The sequence below is a fragment of the Cebus imitator genome, unplaced genomic scaffold, assembly GCF_001604975.1.
Source record: "Cebus imitator isolate Cc_AM_T3 unplaced genomic scaffold, Cebus_imitator-1.0 Scaffold77, whole genome shotgun sequence".
Lineage (NCBI taxonomy): Eukaryota > Metazoa > Chordata > Mammalia > Primates > Cebidae > Cebus > Cebus imitator.
Window position 1 is genome coordinate 3,762,396 of NW_016107392.1, and position 16,138 is coordinate 3,778,533.

Sequence of the window (16,138 nt, forward strand, 5' to 3'; positions counted from 1 at the left end):
AAAACAACTTTCCAATTTTAGTATATGTGCTGCCGAATCGAGCACTACAAAACAACTTTTACCTCTTCTCCTCCTCCTCCTCTTCCTGCTTCTCCTCCTCCTCCTGCTTCTCCACCTCCTGCTTTTCCTCCTCCTCCTCCTCCACCTCCTTCTTCATCTTTGTCTTTCTTCTTCTTCCTCCTCCTTCATCTTCATCTTCTTTCCTCTTCTTCTTCTTCCTCCCCCTCCTTCTTCTTCCTTCTTTCTTCTCTTCTCCTCTTCTCCTTTGACCTTTCTAATGTTTCAGAAAAAAAAAAGCACATAGCAATTTTTCCTGTCTAGGAGATAACAAAATAGGCTTGAGAGATCTAAAAGCCAGCTAAGTGTTCTCCTTGATTCCAGCCCCCTTTTCCTCATATTGGCTTTTGGGGAACATTCCTGACTTTTTGAGATAGTTGTCAATGAGACATGGCCATCCTCTACCCAGTCTTTTGGTTAGGGGCATGGAGGTAGAAGTAGATGGACTCTCATTCTCATAATTGCTGGCGTGACTCAGCCAGGGCTATTGAGTATGGCCACCCAGGCTGTGCACTGCACAGCTCTAAGGGGAATTGTGCATCATGGAAGAAGACCTGCCTTAGGGCCCAGAATCAGTCACCAACTGTCATTGCCTATTCTGCCAGGCCATGCGGTTTATTCAGATGCCCCTGAGATGTGCTACAATTCTTTATCAGCAAGGAGTACCAGTGCAGCTGCTAAGCTAAAGAGCTGCCTCTCGGCTGGCACCTTCTCCTTCTAGTCCTAGCAAGCCCCATGGTCAGTTGGGTGGAGGAGACTCCCTTGGGGCCCAGCCAGAGAACTTAGGACTTAGTGTCCAGAGCTGAGTTCATTATATCTCTCCCTGCCCTGAATATGACGAAAGCAGAATGCTGACTCCCTTTTGTGTTATGTCCCAAAGCTATTCCTGTGCTGCTGTTCCTCCACCCCCGGCAGCCTCCGACTTAAGCAGGTGCTGCTCACCATGCAAGCGAGGGAGGCTCGGTGCCGTATACCCCCAACCTGGGCTTGTCTCCATCAGCATCCAACTGCATAGCACATCAGCTGTCTGGCCAGCTTGGAGAGATTCTTCTTCCTTTGCTCCAACCACTCAAAAATGCATGCATGCATTCATCCATAAAATAAAAAACAAAACAAAAATCAAGAAACAATACAACAATAAGCAAAAATACTAATGATCAGACACCTTAGTGAGCCATTTTCCCCTTTGCCCATTAGCCTAACTGCCCAGACCATAATCACCATGAGCAATCCTAGCTGTGACATCCAAGGGACTAAGGGATGGATGGTCCCCAGAGACTTCTCGCTCCAGCGAGCAAGCATGTAGTCCCTATGCTTTCACTCCTTTACCACCTGACACTACACTAAGCTCTAAATCAGGCATCAGGGAAGCCCCAGGGACTGGAGGCAAGGGGCTTAGATTTTAGGAGGATTTCTGCTACTCCAAAGGGCATGCCATCCGTGAAATGGGGATGGCAGCACAGACCAAAATAAATGCACAGTGCAGGGAGGAATTGGTGCCCTCTGTGCCACACATGTGGCTTGGCAGGAGGGAAATGAGGAAGAGAATCTGAACATGTGAGACATAGGAAGAAATCTGTATTGAGTCAAGCAGTGATTGCCAGGCCACTTAATCCAGCAACTAACCACACTCTGAACAAGCCTAGCGTCCTTTGTACATTTCAGAAGTATCAGCATCTGAGAGACATTGAGCAGGATCTGGGCTGCCTGGAAACCAAACGTCTGGCTTCTTGGCTGGAACACATGTTGCATTTGAATTTAAGAGGCAGTTTTTCCTTTCTGGTGTGTGTCCATGAGAATGGTATGTGTGTGTGCGTGAGCTCACACGTGTGTGCTGCATGAGAGTTTGTGTGTCTGACATACACATGGATTTTCATGTGTGTACATTTCAAGATAGGAATGTGCGCTTCTCCACCTACATGTGATTTGTACCAAGTATGGTGATGGGGATTTGGTTGATGAGAAACAGCCTCCCCTTTCCTCATGTGTGATCCATCAGTAAGCCCATGTGTTGTAGGTGTTTAGGCCCATGAAATAATATGGTGATGTAAGCATATCCTTGCAGCATCAAATAATTAGGTGTTGATGGATTACAACGTTGATATCATTTACATCAACTTTGTGGGGAAGGGGATGTTCATGGGCATGAGAATCGGTTTTGCTGATATTTTCCACACTCTTTGACCCAATCTCCCTGACAAGGGTGACATATCTGCCAGCTTCACCCTGTAGGATACACCCCTGGAACAGGTCTGGGGCTGCCCAGTGACTGAGCCCGCAGGCTTGATTTGATCAACTCTAAGAGCTTCCAATCAAGCAAACAAGCCATGCTACCACGACTGTGCCACTTTGCATTTGCCTCATGCTTTGTCAAGTGCTTAGTGCTTTATTATGTGCCTCATTCATTTGGCCAATGCTTTTTGAGCATCTCCTTTTTACAGACGTGGCCATTCATAGCAAGTAGATGGGCAGGAATGGATAAGTGACGTCAGCCCCATTTTGGTCACATAGTTTGTTGGGATTAGAACCAGAACTGGAACTCAGGGCCTTTCGGCATTGAGAGCTTCGGCCTCCATTTTCACAGGAGCGTGTGCTAGCGCTGGCGATAGATACACCCTTGAGATGGCACTGTGTGGGTACCTACACAGGGGTCCTCAGCTTCCCTTCAGAAAGGGTCAGAGGGCCTCTCTGAGACGCCACCTCTCTCTTGGCAGAGTGGCGACAAGGAAGTGGGGTGAGGATGATCTTGCAGGATGAAGACATCACCACCAAGATTGAGAATGATTGGAAGCGACTGAACACGCTGGCCCACTACCAGGTGAGGGGAATGTGGAAAGGGGAGGAGCTAGTCAATTACATGTCCATTGCCCTAGAAGTCATTGCCCTGGAATAACAGGGCTAGACACTAAGCTCCTCACCAACACTCCACGTTCTCTTAGTGATCCAGAGGAAATTGATGTCTCCCAGCCAAGAAACCAGGGAACCCTGGCTTCTTTGGTAATAACATGCTGACACGCACACTTTCTGCAGGGCATGGGCAGAGTCCCCAAGGAAGGCCCTCCTGAGAAGTTCCTCTGGACATTTAAGGCTGGGTCATCTCCCAGGGAATAGAGATAGAGAATGCTGGGGATGAGCTCTTGCCAGAAGTTACTCCAAGAGAAGCCACAAAATAAAACACTAGTCAGTATCCAGATTGATGTCTTGTTTTGCTGCAAGGAAAGCTGACAGCCTCCAAAGTCCCCTAGTTCTCCAGCAAGGCACCAATTGCCCCTTAGTGCCAAATTCATCCTGATTTCTCCTTATTTCCTGGAGTGGCAGAGCTGCTGTGCCCAGTCCCTGAGAAGCCTTTTCCCTGTAGGTCCCAGATGGTTCCGTGGTAGCATTAGTGTCCAAGCAGGTGACAGCCTATAACACAGTGAACAACTCCACCGTCTCCAGGACCTCAGCGAGTAAATATGGTAAGATCCCACCAAGCGTCCTGGGGAGTCCTGGGTGTTCTGAGCAGTTGTTGTCATGACAGCAGCATAGCCAGAAGGCAGGAGACTCCTGGAGAGGGGTGGTGGGGCATCAGGCAGGCTGATCATCGGGGAAGACAGCTAGGTGGGGGAAGAGGCCCCTGGTTTCAGGCCCCTGATGCATAAGCAAGACCTTCATCCAGGTGCAAAAGAAATAAAGCCAACCTTCGTAAATGTCTTCCAGGCTGTAAGATGCTTTTCCTTGTGTGATAGCTATTATCTCACATCATGTTCATAACAATCCAATGAATTAAATTATTATTTTCCCCTATTATGCATATTAGCATATTATAACTCAGATGCACAGAGGCTAAATGATTTGTAAGAGCCACTGTTATTTTGCAGTGGAGTGCAGGTACAGACCAGGTGCAAAGCTCTGCAGTGGTGGGGAGAGGGTGCCGGGGGTGGGATAGAAGCCAGAAGGAGCCCTGTTCTGCCCTATCTGTGTGCTTTGGCATTGGTCATGTGACCACTATAAGCCTTGGTTTAATTTCACCAGAAGAAGCGACTGAAAAATCTACCAACTGAACACAGTCATTCTAGATAATAAGTAGATGAATACAGAGAATCGTGCCTGCACACAGTAGGACCGCCATTTCTTTTTCCTGCTCAATACTCATGTCATGACACTCCACAAAGAATGGCAGGAGTTTCAGCAAATAAATAGGAATGACTGGCACAGGCAGAGGGGAGGACAGAGTAAAGTGAGCAGGTTACCAGGTGCTTACTCATCCGATCAGCAGTTATTAAGGGAGACAGGCTACCTGCTCTTAAGTATGTACTTAATTGGCTACACAGAACACATCCTGAGACATGACTTGAGAACTCTTACAAGGAAAAGCATTTAAAAAGTACAGGCTTATATTTTTACAAATTGAATAATTAAGGGTTGACACGATGCAGGGTACAGGAAGGAGGGGGAGATGTGAGTGGGTGGAATTAGCCACAGAGTTTCCCGGAGGTGGTGAGAAAGGCATCCCAGTTTCAGGGAAGGCACCAAACCAAGGTAAGGTGACAGCACCAACCAATGGCAGGAAGGATCAGACAGGCGTTGGCTTCCGCCGGAGCCAGGGATGCTCGGTAAGGTGACGAAGGCCGTGTGGCCTCACATGCATTGGGGGGTGATCCTTGCCTCTGCAGAAAACATGATCAGGTACACGGGCAGCCCCGACAGCCTCCGCTCACGGACACCTATGATCACTCCTGACCTGGAGAGCGGAGTCAAGATGTGGCACCTGGTGAAGAACCACGAGCATGGAGACCAGAAGGAGGGGGACCGGGGGAGCAAGATGGTGTCTGAAATCTACCTGACCCGACTCCTGGCCACTAAGGTATCAGACTTGAGAACTGGGTGCAGGAAGCCCAGAGGCTATGCATAGGGGCTTCATCAGCCCTCAGAAATGGCAGAGTGGCCAGTACCCAGCATTCATGCTGGTGCCGTCTCTATTACCCCCCACAGGAGGCACTGCTGATCAGCCCCGGGACCAAACCTCAGAATCCTTTTCAACCTGGTGCTCCAGGCTAACCCCATCAATATATCAGTGTTGGCATGCAATCTGAAGATTTGTTTCTATCTCTTCTCCACACCCTTCTGAAATACTGAGACACTAACTGCCTCTTTTCACATTCTTCCCCCAGGCCTTATAAAAGAATGATTTCTTCTCTGGGGTGTCATCTATGATTTCAAGTGGGAAAGTCAGGGCTCCATCAGCGACTTCCAAGGCACCCATCCACCCTCCCTCTCTCCATCCCTTCCTTTTTTTTTTTTTTTTTTTTTTAACAGAGTCTTGCTCTGTTGCCCAGGCTGGAGTGTAGTGGTATAATCTCTGCTGACTGCAACCTCCTCCTCCTAGGTTCAAGCAATTCTCCTGCCTCAGCCTCCCAAGTAGCTGAAAAGTACAGGTGTGTACCACCACACCTGGATTTTTTTTTTTTTTTGTATTTTTAGTAGAGATGGGTTTTCACCATGTTGGCCAGGCTGGTCTTAAACTCCTGGCCTCAAGTGATTATCTTAAAATGCTGGGATTGCGGGTGTCAGCCACCACACCTGACCCTAGGCACCATTTCTAATCCTGGTTCTGGGGACATTGCTTGCCTGCAGTGCTAGTGTCTTTCACTCCTGAGACTGGGCTCTCTGCAGAGCCAAGTGAGTCACTGTTCATTAGCCAGTGTGAGTAATGCCCAAACAAAACCAGCAGATTGTGTTTGTCTGCTCTGACCAAGTGAGTGTTCATTAGCATTTGTGAAAAGTGCTAAAATAACACCGCCAGAGGGTGTTCAACCAAACCGTGTTGTTGGCAGCGGAAGCCTTACGTAGGTCCAGTCATCAGTGTTACATCTCTTTTCCATGTGCAGAGGGAATTTAAAGCTGTTAGAGACAGATGAAATGGGAAAAAAATGACTTAATGCATGGGCTTACCCAGTTTCACCCAAGCAAGGGTGGGTTGTATACCATCCTCCCCTGCCTAGGTCTGTGAGGCAGGTTTTAAAAGCCATCCTCAGAACTATAGGACTTGAGCTCTGTCTGGACGTGTCCTGCCTCCCCAGGGCACGCTGCAGAAGTTTGTGGATGACCTCTTTGAGACTATCTTCAGCACGGCACACCGTGGTTCTGCCCTGCCCCTGGCCATCAAGTACATGTTTGACTTCCTGGATGAGCAGGCTGACAAGCATGGCATTCATGACCCGCACGTCCGCCATACCTGGAAGAGCAACTGGTGAGTGAAGGGAGGGCTGGGGATGCATCGGGACCCCCGAGCCCACCCAGCCTCGAGTCAATGGTGGTGGGACTCTGGGCCTTCAGGAGAAGGGCTGGCCAGAGTCTGCTTTCATCAGCAGGGACTCTGAGCAGCCTCATTTCCTGGTCTTCCCTATGCACTCTTTTTAGATTTTTGTGCTCACTCCTCTCTCACTTCCCTCTAGTCAAATCTGTCTGTGCATCTTTCTTTCCTATTGTTTAGTCAGTTAACAAACATCTGTTGAACCAGCTGAGGAAGCAAGAAATAATATGCCAAATGTCACAGCCAGGACACTCTTCCATCCAAGTATCTCCTGGGTGCCTGTGATTATGGTAGACACTTGAGGGTTGTGGGCTAATCAGACATGGCCCCAGCTCTCAGTGAGCTGACAGATGAGGGTGAGAGGCAAGGAAGTCTGCTGGTGTGGCAGAGAGGCAAATGCTATGGAAGATGGAGGGTGTGCCATGTGCAATTGGATCTTAGAAGGGCAGCGTCTAACAGTGACTTGCAAGCAGTTCCGAAACATATCTAGGAATCAGCCAGGTGAACAAAGGGCATCCCTGTTCTCTTCAAGCAATTTCTCTCTTCTCTTCCCATAAACTCCTTTTCCAAGGAGTTTGGTGTGGTGAAGAGACCTGCCCTTAACCACTGTGTCTTCCTTTGAGGCAACAAGATTTCTCCAAGTACTAATTAACATTCTAGGTGTTCTCCACTATGATCCCCTCTCTCCTTTTAACATGGATCCTCCTTCCCTTCACTTGAGAGTCATTTGTATTTTGGGTTGAAATTGCAAGATCACACATCAGTATTCAGCACTTAGTATGGAACCTTGCATAAAGCTGGGACTCAGTAAATATTGATGAGATGCAGAGCCAAGGTGGTCTCTGGTTGAAAGCTCTACCTGAGGCAAAGCTGGCTTGTCCTTTGTCCCATCGGTTCCAGAACTGCCTCCCTGTAGCTTTTCCATGGTGCCTGTCCCAGGCTGTTCTTCCCCAGATCGTTCTTCCGGGGCAGTGTGGGCCTGTTGCCCAGCACTGACAACTGTTAGGATGGGCAAGGCATTAGGGCTCAGCCAAGCACCCTGGCACCCAGCCCCGGGCCCCAAAGCAATGCACAGATGAAGGCAGAAGTCAGGCTGTGATACCAAAATTTTATTCAATGTAGTATGCTCTGGCTCCTCATCTTCTTCACCAGAAGAAGAGACTATCCCTGCTGAATATGGAAAACCAGGCAGGAAGCGAGTCTGGGACCACAGAACCGAAGCGTGGGGTTTGCCAGGTGAGAGAGGACCTCCGTGCTGAGGTTCTTCCAACCTTTCTGAAATAAGCCTCAAAAATCTAGATTGCTCACTCAATGTAGCATAACTGGATGAAACGATGTCCTCCACTGAAAGCTGTGTTGGATCTGATACCTCCCTGTACCTGCCTCTATGTAAGATGCGTTTAACTCTCCTAGACTTCTTGGCATGGCTACTGGGAGCTGTTTGGAGGGGCACGTCCCCAGCCTACCAATCTGCTTCTGTCCGGAATCTTCCTACTTACCTGCCTCCGTTGAATGTTAGCAGCCTTCAGGATATGTTAAAAAATGCTCTGCCCAGACCTTCTCTTGGTCCTTGCTGGGGAAAGTTGGGTCTTTCTAAACATTTCTACCTGCCCTTAGTAGCACATTGCAGGAATATCACCTACAATGGTATCCAGATCATTTGTTTTCAGCCCGTCCCTCCTGCTGGGGTAAAGCCACCTCCAGGGGTGCTATCATGTCCTTAGAGTGGAGCCACATCCTTCTTGGATGCCAGCTCTTCCAAGTACTCGGGTCTGAGCAAAGGAAATCCCAGGAAGTAGACAGACCTGCTAGGCTCACACTCTCCCATCAAAGGACACTTCCCTCAACCCTGACTTGATCTGTTGCTACCCTGAGCAAGACACAGTTAGTCTGGGAATTTTAAGATCTGCATATTGACTTGGAGTTAATTGTCTCTGATTGAAAGTGATTTTTTTTATTCCTAGCCCAAGGTGTAACCCACCATTTCCCCGCCTGCTTCTTCCACAGTTCCCTACCTCTTCTCTTTTAAATAAACCTCCTGCTCATTTAGGCTGAGTGGCTGCAATCAACCAGAGATTAGTGCCACCATTAATGTTAATAATATGCTAATATTTCATTAGGCGGGAGCCTCCAGTGGGTGCTGTGGCTTCCCTGTTTGCTGTGCCTGTCTGCAAAAGTGGCTTGAGGACCAGGGAGCATAGGGGACAACCAACCAGCAGAACAAAGACGGACTTCCAGAGTCCCTATCCTGGGTAGGACTTCTGGAACAACAGGAAGATGTGGACAGAGACTTCATTAGCTGGGAAGTCACGAGTCCTCCATTCAGGGCTCTGAGCCCAGCTGTTAGGAAGGCTGGGCAGCTGCAGTGACCCCTGCTTTCACCTGGGCGTCATGGCTCTCTAAGCTTTCCTGGGTGCCATCCAGTTATTTCCTATTCTGGATTTTCAGGGATGAAGCAAACACCACCAAACATTGTCAGACCTCAGTGCCGCCTGCCTGAGTCCCGTCCTGCACACTTTGTAGGAACTTAATAGATCTTTGTTGACTGATTGGCAGTCTTAACAAATGCTATAAATACAGAAGACCTAATGTTTATTTGTACATACTGGCTGATGGGAGATAGGATAAGTATAGAAATATTGTACTGGTTCTATTGAAATAATGTAATTCAAAGAGCTTTAGTTCTAAGAAGCAAGCCAAACACATAATGAACACTCTGACTATTACCAACAGTGAGAACAACCACCAAAACAACAATAAAACTTCAGGGGAAATGGCAGGAGGCAGAGGTGGGAGCAGAGGGAAGGAAATAAGCGATTCCTTGCATGGCACCTAGCCCTTTTTCCCACCTGCGTCCCAGCAGGCTGGTTGGAAGCTGCAGAATCAGAGTCAGCAAGGATGGCTACAGCCAAAAGGGGTGGGAGGCAGGCAGTTTCTCCCAGTGCCCCAGGATTGGGCCATTATAAGCAACAGGCTTACAATAGCAGACTGCAGGGCACACTTTTCCCTCTGTATCTTTGTTTATGCAGATTTCCTGTCTGCAGCCCATCCCCTACCCCCTTCCTCCAGGCCTCACCCTGCTAAGAAACACACAGGCCAGGTGAGGTGGCTCTCACCTGTAGTCCTAGCACTTTGGGATGCCGAGGTGGGCAGATCTCCTGAGATCAGGAGTTCAAGACCAGCCTGGCCAACATGGTGAAACCCCATCTCTACTAAAGATATAAAAATTAGCCAGGCATGGTGACGGGTGCCTGTAGTCCCAGCTACTGAGGAGGTTGAGGCAGGAAAATCACTTGAACCCAGGAGGCAGAGGTTGCGGTGAGCTGAGATCACACCACCGCATTCCAGCCTGGGTGACAGAACAAGACTCCATCTCAAAGAAAAAGAAAAAAAGAATGAAAGGAAGAATGAAAAGCTGCGCAAGCCTCTCTTTCTCTCTCTTCTTTCAAACTCCCACCATCAAGTGTCCCCTTTGTGAAGGCATTCCGGACACTGCCTTCTGGGTAGAATTGAGGCTTCCCTTGGTCCCATGTTGGACCCTACATATCACTGGTCCTAGGACTGACAGTCTTCCCAGCATGCACTTGGTTTTATGTCTGCCTTCTCCATGAACCCACAAGAACACAGGCTTCTTGCAGGAAGAGAATGTGTCTCATTCATCACTGTATCCTCAGTTGCAAGCACAGTTCCTGGTAGGCAAGAGGGGCTAACCGGGAGAAGCAGGGAGGGGGAGGGAACACGATGGGACCCATGAGGTGGGCGAATGTGGGTTTTTGAGTGTGCCAACTTAGAGATGAAAAATCGGTCAGCTACACTGTACTTCTGAGCCCCAGTAAGAATAGGCTGAGAGGCCCAGGCAGGGAGGAAGGGTGTGACTTCTGCCAAGTCATACAGTAGATGGCAGACAGTCAGATACGAAGCCTAGATTCCAAGCAATTCCCCAAAGTTTGCCAACTGGATGCTCTTCTATCAGGCTTAGGAGCAGACAGTTAGAAATTCCACCTGATAGCACACATCATGGCTGCCTTTTATGCCAACCGAAGATGATGAACCCTGCCATCAAGGCTGGGTATCAAGTCCTCTCAAGTACTTACCAACGTCGTCTCTCTGGATGAATTATTCAGCATTGCTGGTTATCAGTTTGCTGAAGGTAAACTGGAGCCCTGCAGACCTGCCTCACTTCCCTTCCCTGGCACATCCCATCCCTAGAATAGAGAAGGCTCTTAAGTTCTGTTAGTTCCCCAGGCTTCTCTCCTCCTCCAGAGACCCCTGCCTCCCACGCCACAGCCCCACTGGCCCGCCTCCTCTGACCATCTGCCTCTTCCCTCCACGCAGCCTGCCCCTGCGGTTTTGGGTGAACATGATCAAGAACCCGCAGTTTGTGTTTGACATCCATAAGAACAGCATCACAGACGCCTGCCTCTCTGTGGTGGCTCAGACCTTCATGGACTCTTGCTCCACATCGGAGCACCGGTTGGGCAAGGACTCGCCCTCCAACAAGCTGCTGTATGCCAAGGACATCCCCAGCTACAAGAACTGGGTGGAGAGGTGAGTGCAGGGCCACGGAGCCAAGCCAGGGCCCCTTGCTGGAGCCATCAGCTTCCCCCACAAAAGGTCCCCTCCCTGTCAGAAACTGGCTGCTCTTCCAGATGAATCATTCACAAAGCCTGATCCTACCACTGCCTCATCCACACCCCCGCGTCCCAGGGCTGCTTTCCCCCAAAAACAGGATAGGAAAACTTGGCCAGAGGTTGCCGCAGTAGCTCTGCTTCCATGTATAACAGGCCCTGGATCCTAGTGGCTGAAATGCCTTCTAGGCCCAGAAGGGAGAGGTGGCTCCCAGCTCTAATCTTCACCTCCCACCTCCCCATCCCAAAAAGAAATAAAAACTGTCATCATAAGACTTCAAGGGGCCAGAATACATCATGGCTGCAGAGAAGGCTGGAGGCCTCTACCCATCTGCTGCAGTCTGGCTGGCAGGTCCCAGCATTCGGTGGGGATGTCTTTGTCACTGTCTGAACAGCTTCTCACTGTCCCAGCCCCTTGACTCTCACCGGAGCTCTTGATGCCCCGGGTCTTGCCGTGTTATGATCAAATCCCAGTGTCCTGCGGCATTCTCGTGACTGAAGGTCCCTCTGCAAGCTGCAGGGCTGGGCTCTTCCTAGTGCAGCGCTGACTCATAGCGAAGGTTAATGGCTGGTCTGAGCCACAGCAGCTCCAAACGCCAAGCACCTGAAGCTTTATGTATTCCCCACAGCAGCCCTGTACTAGGGAGAGGACAGGAGTTATAAGCTCCTTTTATGCCATGAAGGTGAAGAAATATGCATTCAGAATGGCTAAGTAATGTATCCTCTGAGCTTGTCTGGCTCCCTGGAAGGGACAGTGAAGTCCAGCAGGGCAGCTCTCACCTGGGACCACAGCACACCTGATCTCTCGCCTCCCCATTCCAAGGGCACTGGTAGCCTCCAGGTGAGGATGTGGCAGAGTGACCTGGCCACAGTTGTTCACTTCTGAATTTGCTGCCCTGCTGTTGGATGCATGGAGACAGTCCTCCCAGGACTCAACTTAGAGGCTCACTGCCCTAGGTGATTTAAGGGACCAAGATGAAACCAGATCCCAAGCCTCTTAGCTGACTCCCAAATTACCTTTCTATGTATTTGTGTTACTTTCAAACAGGGCCTCTGCCAACCCATATGGTGCCTCTGCATAGTTTAAGAAAGATGCCCCTTCCTACAGAATGATGTAGCCCCACACCAACTGCATGGTTTGCTGAATGATGGGCTTTGTCAGCCCCTGCTCATCCTCTTGTCCAAGTACTTTTGTGAACAACCCGCACAACTCTACATGGCAGTCCTGCATTTAGACTTTCTCTTTTTTCCAAGTAGCTTAAATATAGGACACCTAGATGGAAGCTCAGATTTGGTTCCTTTTTGAAGAGTAAAAGTGCAGAAGTTCTTGGCTTGGTGACAAAATGAACTGTATCATTGTCCCTATAGCAGAGACAGCCTCTGTCTTTATACCTGACAATTGCCTTCCCTTATAAAAAGGAAATAACCAAGCAGGAGTGGAGTCCTGGCCACCTCAGTGCATTAGAGTCACTAAAAGGATTGGATTTTGTTTTCTGTCTCCCCTCTGCTCTTTGATACCCTCTCCTCCTTTTCTACTGATACAGGTGGTGGACATGCCACCTTGGCTGTCTGGAAGGAAACTGACTCTTTTGTCCTAGTGTCTGATTATGTCTGAATCACCTAGACAGGCTCTCACCTCGTAGACAGTGGCTCACTCTTCCAACAATAGGGCTGTCAGGAGCAGGCCCTCCAAACCCTCCCATGTAGACAGCCAATTCTTCAGCAGCAAGAAGGGGAAGAGGCAGCAGCTGGGCTGTGGGTCATCCCTGTGACACAGTGTCACTGTGATAGTGCCCCAGGCGGGGAGCGAGGAACCAGGGCTGTGAAGGGCTGGGAATGTTTGTGAAGTATCTACATAGAGGATGCTTCCCAGAAACAGGCTGCATCGTCAGAGCTGAGGCTGATGCATGGGCTGAGCTGAGCCAGTGGTCTCCTTTCTGCTTGGTGCTCAGTGAGATTTGTGCCATGCAGCTGCTGCAGGTCACAAGTAAACTCAGTCCATTGGGTTATTTTTAGGAGTGATTTGATCCCACTTGTTTCTTAGCAACCACTGACACTCTCAAGAAAGTCATCCTTCACTTACTTGAGGCCCCAAATCTTTTCTCCTCTCCGGGGCTGGGGTACAAGGACAGACAGATCGAGAAAACAGCACAGACAGGGCTGAGGTCAAGCCCAGAGTGCTTCTTTACTTGGTGATGGAGGGACAAGTCCCCTCCCAGTCACAGAGGAGGTATCATCTGAGCTCGTCTGGCTCCCTGGAGGGGAGAGGGAAGTCCAGTAGGGCACTCCTCACCTGGGACCACAGCACACCTGACTTCTCACCTCCCCATTCCAAGGGCACTGGCAGCCTCCAGTTGAGGATGATAGCAGAGTGACCTCCTCTGTGGTCACAGCTTGTTCACTTCCGAATTTGCTGCCCTGCTGTTGGTTGCATGGAAGCAGTCCTCCCAGGACTCAGCTTAGAGGCTCACTGCTGTGGAGTGTGTCCTGCATACCTTTGGGGAAGGCACCAACACAGCTAAGAAATACTGTAAGGCTTACCCTGGCTGGTCCTCTCTTCAGAGCAGGTGAAAACGGGAAGCATAGGAATTCAGGAAGCTTCACTAACTCTTGGTTGAACAGCATAGATGATTCTGCCAGTATGTTGAGTCTTCTGGAAATTCTTTACCCACCCTCCTATTCATCTTTTCATCTGTCCTCCCACCCATCCCCCACTCATCCTTCCATCTAGTCTCCCACCAGTCTTCCCACCTGTCCTGTCACCTGACTTTGCACCCATCTTCATACCATCCTCCCTCCCACCTGCCCTCTCGCCCACTCTCTTACCCATCCTCTGATCTATCTTCCTGCCTGTCCTCCCATCCATCTCCCCACCTGCCCTTGCTCCTGTCTTCCCACTCTTCCTCCTACCTGTCCTCCCACCTGTCCCCCCTCCCGCCGTCTTCCCACCCATCCTCCCCTCGCATTCCTGCCTCCAAGTACCTTGTAATAATGGTGGTTTGTCGCCCCACTCTGGATTCCCAGTCTTCACTCCCCTCATCCAAGAATTCGAGCTTTTGCTTGTCACCAAATCTGGAAAGAGGGAGAAGAGTCTCTTGGTTTCCAATGAGCAGTTAATTGCTACCCTCATCTTACAGACAGAACCCAACAGTGTCATCACCATGAAGTGGTATGTCGTGATCAGTTGTAATTTTTATGTCATTGCCAATAGTAATACATTTGCACACTTCAGTAGTGATTTCCTCTGATTTTAACTTGGAAGAGTTGCAAGGTCATTCCTGTACCAACATTGGCTTCACTCACTTGCCATCAGTCAGCTCTTAGGAAGTAGAATGGAGTCACGGTAGGCCACTGGGGTTTGGATTAGGGTGTGCCATGCATTTGAATATCGTCCATCATGTGTGTCACATCATGAAAAAGGTTAAGAATTTTAAATATTTATGCCTCCTATGGAAACCATTCAGTCAAATACATAAAGTGGTGACAGATCACCCTGGGAGCAATACTAGAGGTGAGGTATAGACATTTCATTAACATATTTATTAATCCATGGGTCAAACATTAATGGTATCCATCATGGGTGAGTTGGGTACTTGAAATGCATTGGACCTGACCCTTTCTTTGCAGCTCCTGTGGTCAGGGAGGCCATGCAGACAGATGCTCAGCAGGCCCTACGAGCATCACAAAGGGGAACTCAGGGAGTGGGGCCTCATTCTGCTGGGCCCAGAGAGACCCTCCCATGATTCACAGAGGAAAAGACTTTTATGCAGGACCTTAAAGGGACATATTGGGGATATCAGAGTATCAGGCTGGAAATATCTTCCACTCCTGCCATCTTCATCCTCAAGTTGTAAGGAGGGATGCCAATGCTGTGTTCTTTCCAAAGAGTTTAGTTTAGTTATGGAGACCATATTCCCAATCACTACAGAGCTATCCCAAAGGCAGATGTGAGATACTCACTGTCATTCTCTGGGACCAGGATTTCTGCCAGCTTCCCACCACCTCATCGAAATCCACAGACTAGGACCCTGCAGACTGGCCAACAGTGGCGGATGCAGCTCTGAGGGGTGTTGATCTTTATGGCCCCTTCCAGAGGCCTGATGTTGGGACACCAGGGGTGCTGTCCTCCTCCCTGCTGAGCAACTCAGCAAAGAGAACCAGGGAAGGTCAGTGGTGGGACCAGCAACTTCCCAGCAGGCCAGGCTTGGGGCAGGTTGGAGGGGTCCTTAGGACTTCCTGGAGATGATGGGCTTACCTGCAGGCAGAACACTCACAGGAGCAAGTTCAAGTGCACGGACGCAGGCTCCCTTTCCCTTCCTCACTGAACAGCCAGCAGATGAGAGCACTTGTTTAAGTTCCTTAACAGGGCTTAACTGTGTTCTTCCCCATCAATAAAGCTTTCCAGTGATGGAGACCAGCACAAGGGCCAGCACAACAGCAGCAAGAAGGAAGCAAGCAGAGGCAGTGCTGCATGGGGTCAGCATCAGGCACAAGTTGTTGGCTAGGGAGTAGAAGTGGGGGGAGCAGGAGGGGCCCAGACAGTGTGGGCAAAGCCCCGCAGAGATGATGGGACCACTTAGCAGCAGGCAGGCTTGGGATCAAAAACAGGGTAGACTGTCGACAAGACGTAAGCCCCACACCCACAGACATTGGGCTGCCAGTGGCCACTCGGCTCAGCTAACTTAGACCTTGCTGAAGAGGAGGTCATGTGGTTGGCCCACCTGTGGGCTAGTGTGTGGCTGCAGACATGCCCTGGTTTGATCCAGCCTCCCCAGTGCAAAGGCAATAGGAAAGAGACAGGAGCTGCCTGGCAAGGCCCTGACCTCACAGACAGAACGATGTATCAGGACAGGCACTTCACCCAGTACCTCTAGATGAGATGGTCAGGGCCCCAGCCCTGTCCTGCCCTACTCTTAGCTCCCACCCTCCACCCCAGAAGCTCTGTCTTTCTCGCACACACAGATATACTTCTAAATATTCTCTTTGGAGAAATGGACAGGGCTTTTAGTGCCCTGCCATGAGGCAAGCCACCGTGAAGGCACAGAGTGCTGGGCCTCTGTTGTTTCCCCTGGGGATGGTGACTTCACGGCGGACACAGTGGCCCCTAACCTAGGATCCCTTACACCTTGTGGACTATAAAGGCAGCAAGAAGGGCCCT

The 16,138-nt window shown here is 49.8% G+C and overlaps 1 protein-coding gene across 1 annotated transcript in view; it reads left to right on the forward strand.

Annotated features, from left to right (window-relative positions):
• The window catches only part of PLXNA4 (plexin A4), a 457,741-nt gene that overhangs the window by 429,856 nt on the left and 11,747 nt on the right, over positions 1 to 16,138 (forward strand). Inside the window, exons 26-30 of the mRNA XM_017532531.2 lie at positions 2,772 to 2,875; positions 3,416 to 3,515; positions 4,713 to 4,903; positions 6,120 to 6,289; positions 10,688 to 10,900. Coding sequence (XP_017388020.1) covers positions 2,772 to 2,875; positions 3,416 to 3,515; positions 4,713 to 4,903; positions 6,120 to 6,289; positions 10,688 to 10,900 — 778 coding nt within the window. The remainder of the gene's footprint in view (positions 1 to 2,771; positions 2,876 to 3,415; positions 3,516 to 4,712; positions 4,904 to 6,119; positions 6,290 to 10,687; positions 10,901 to 16,138) is intronic.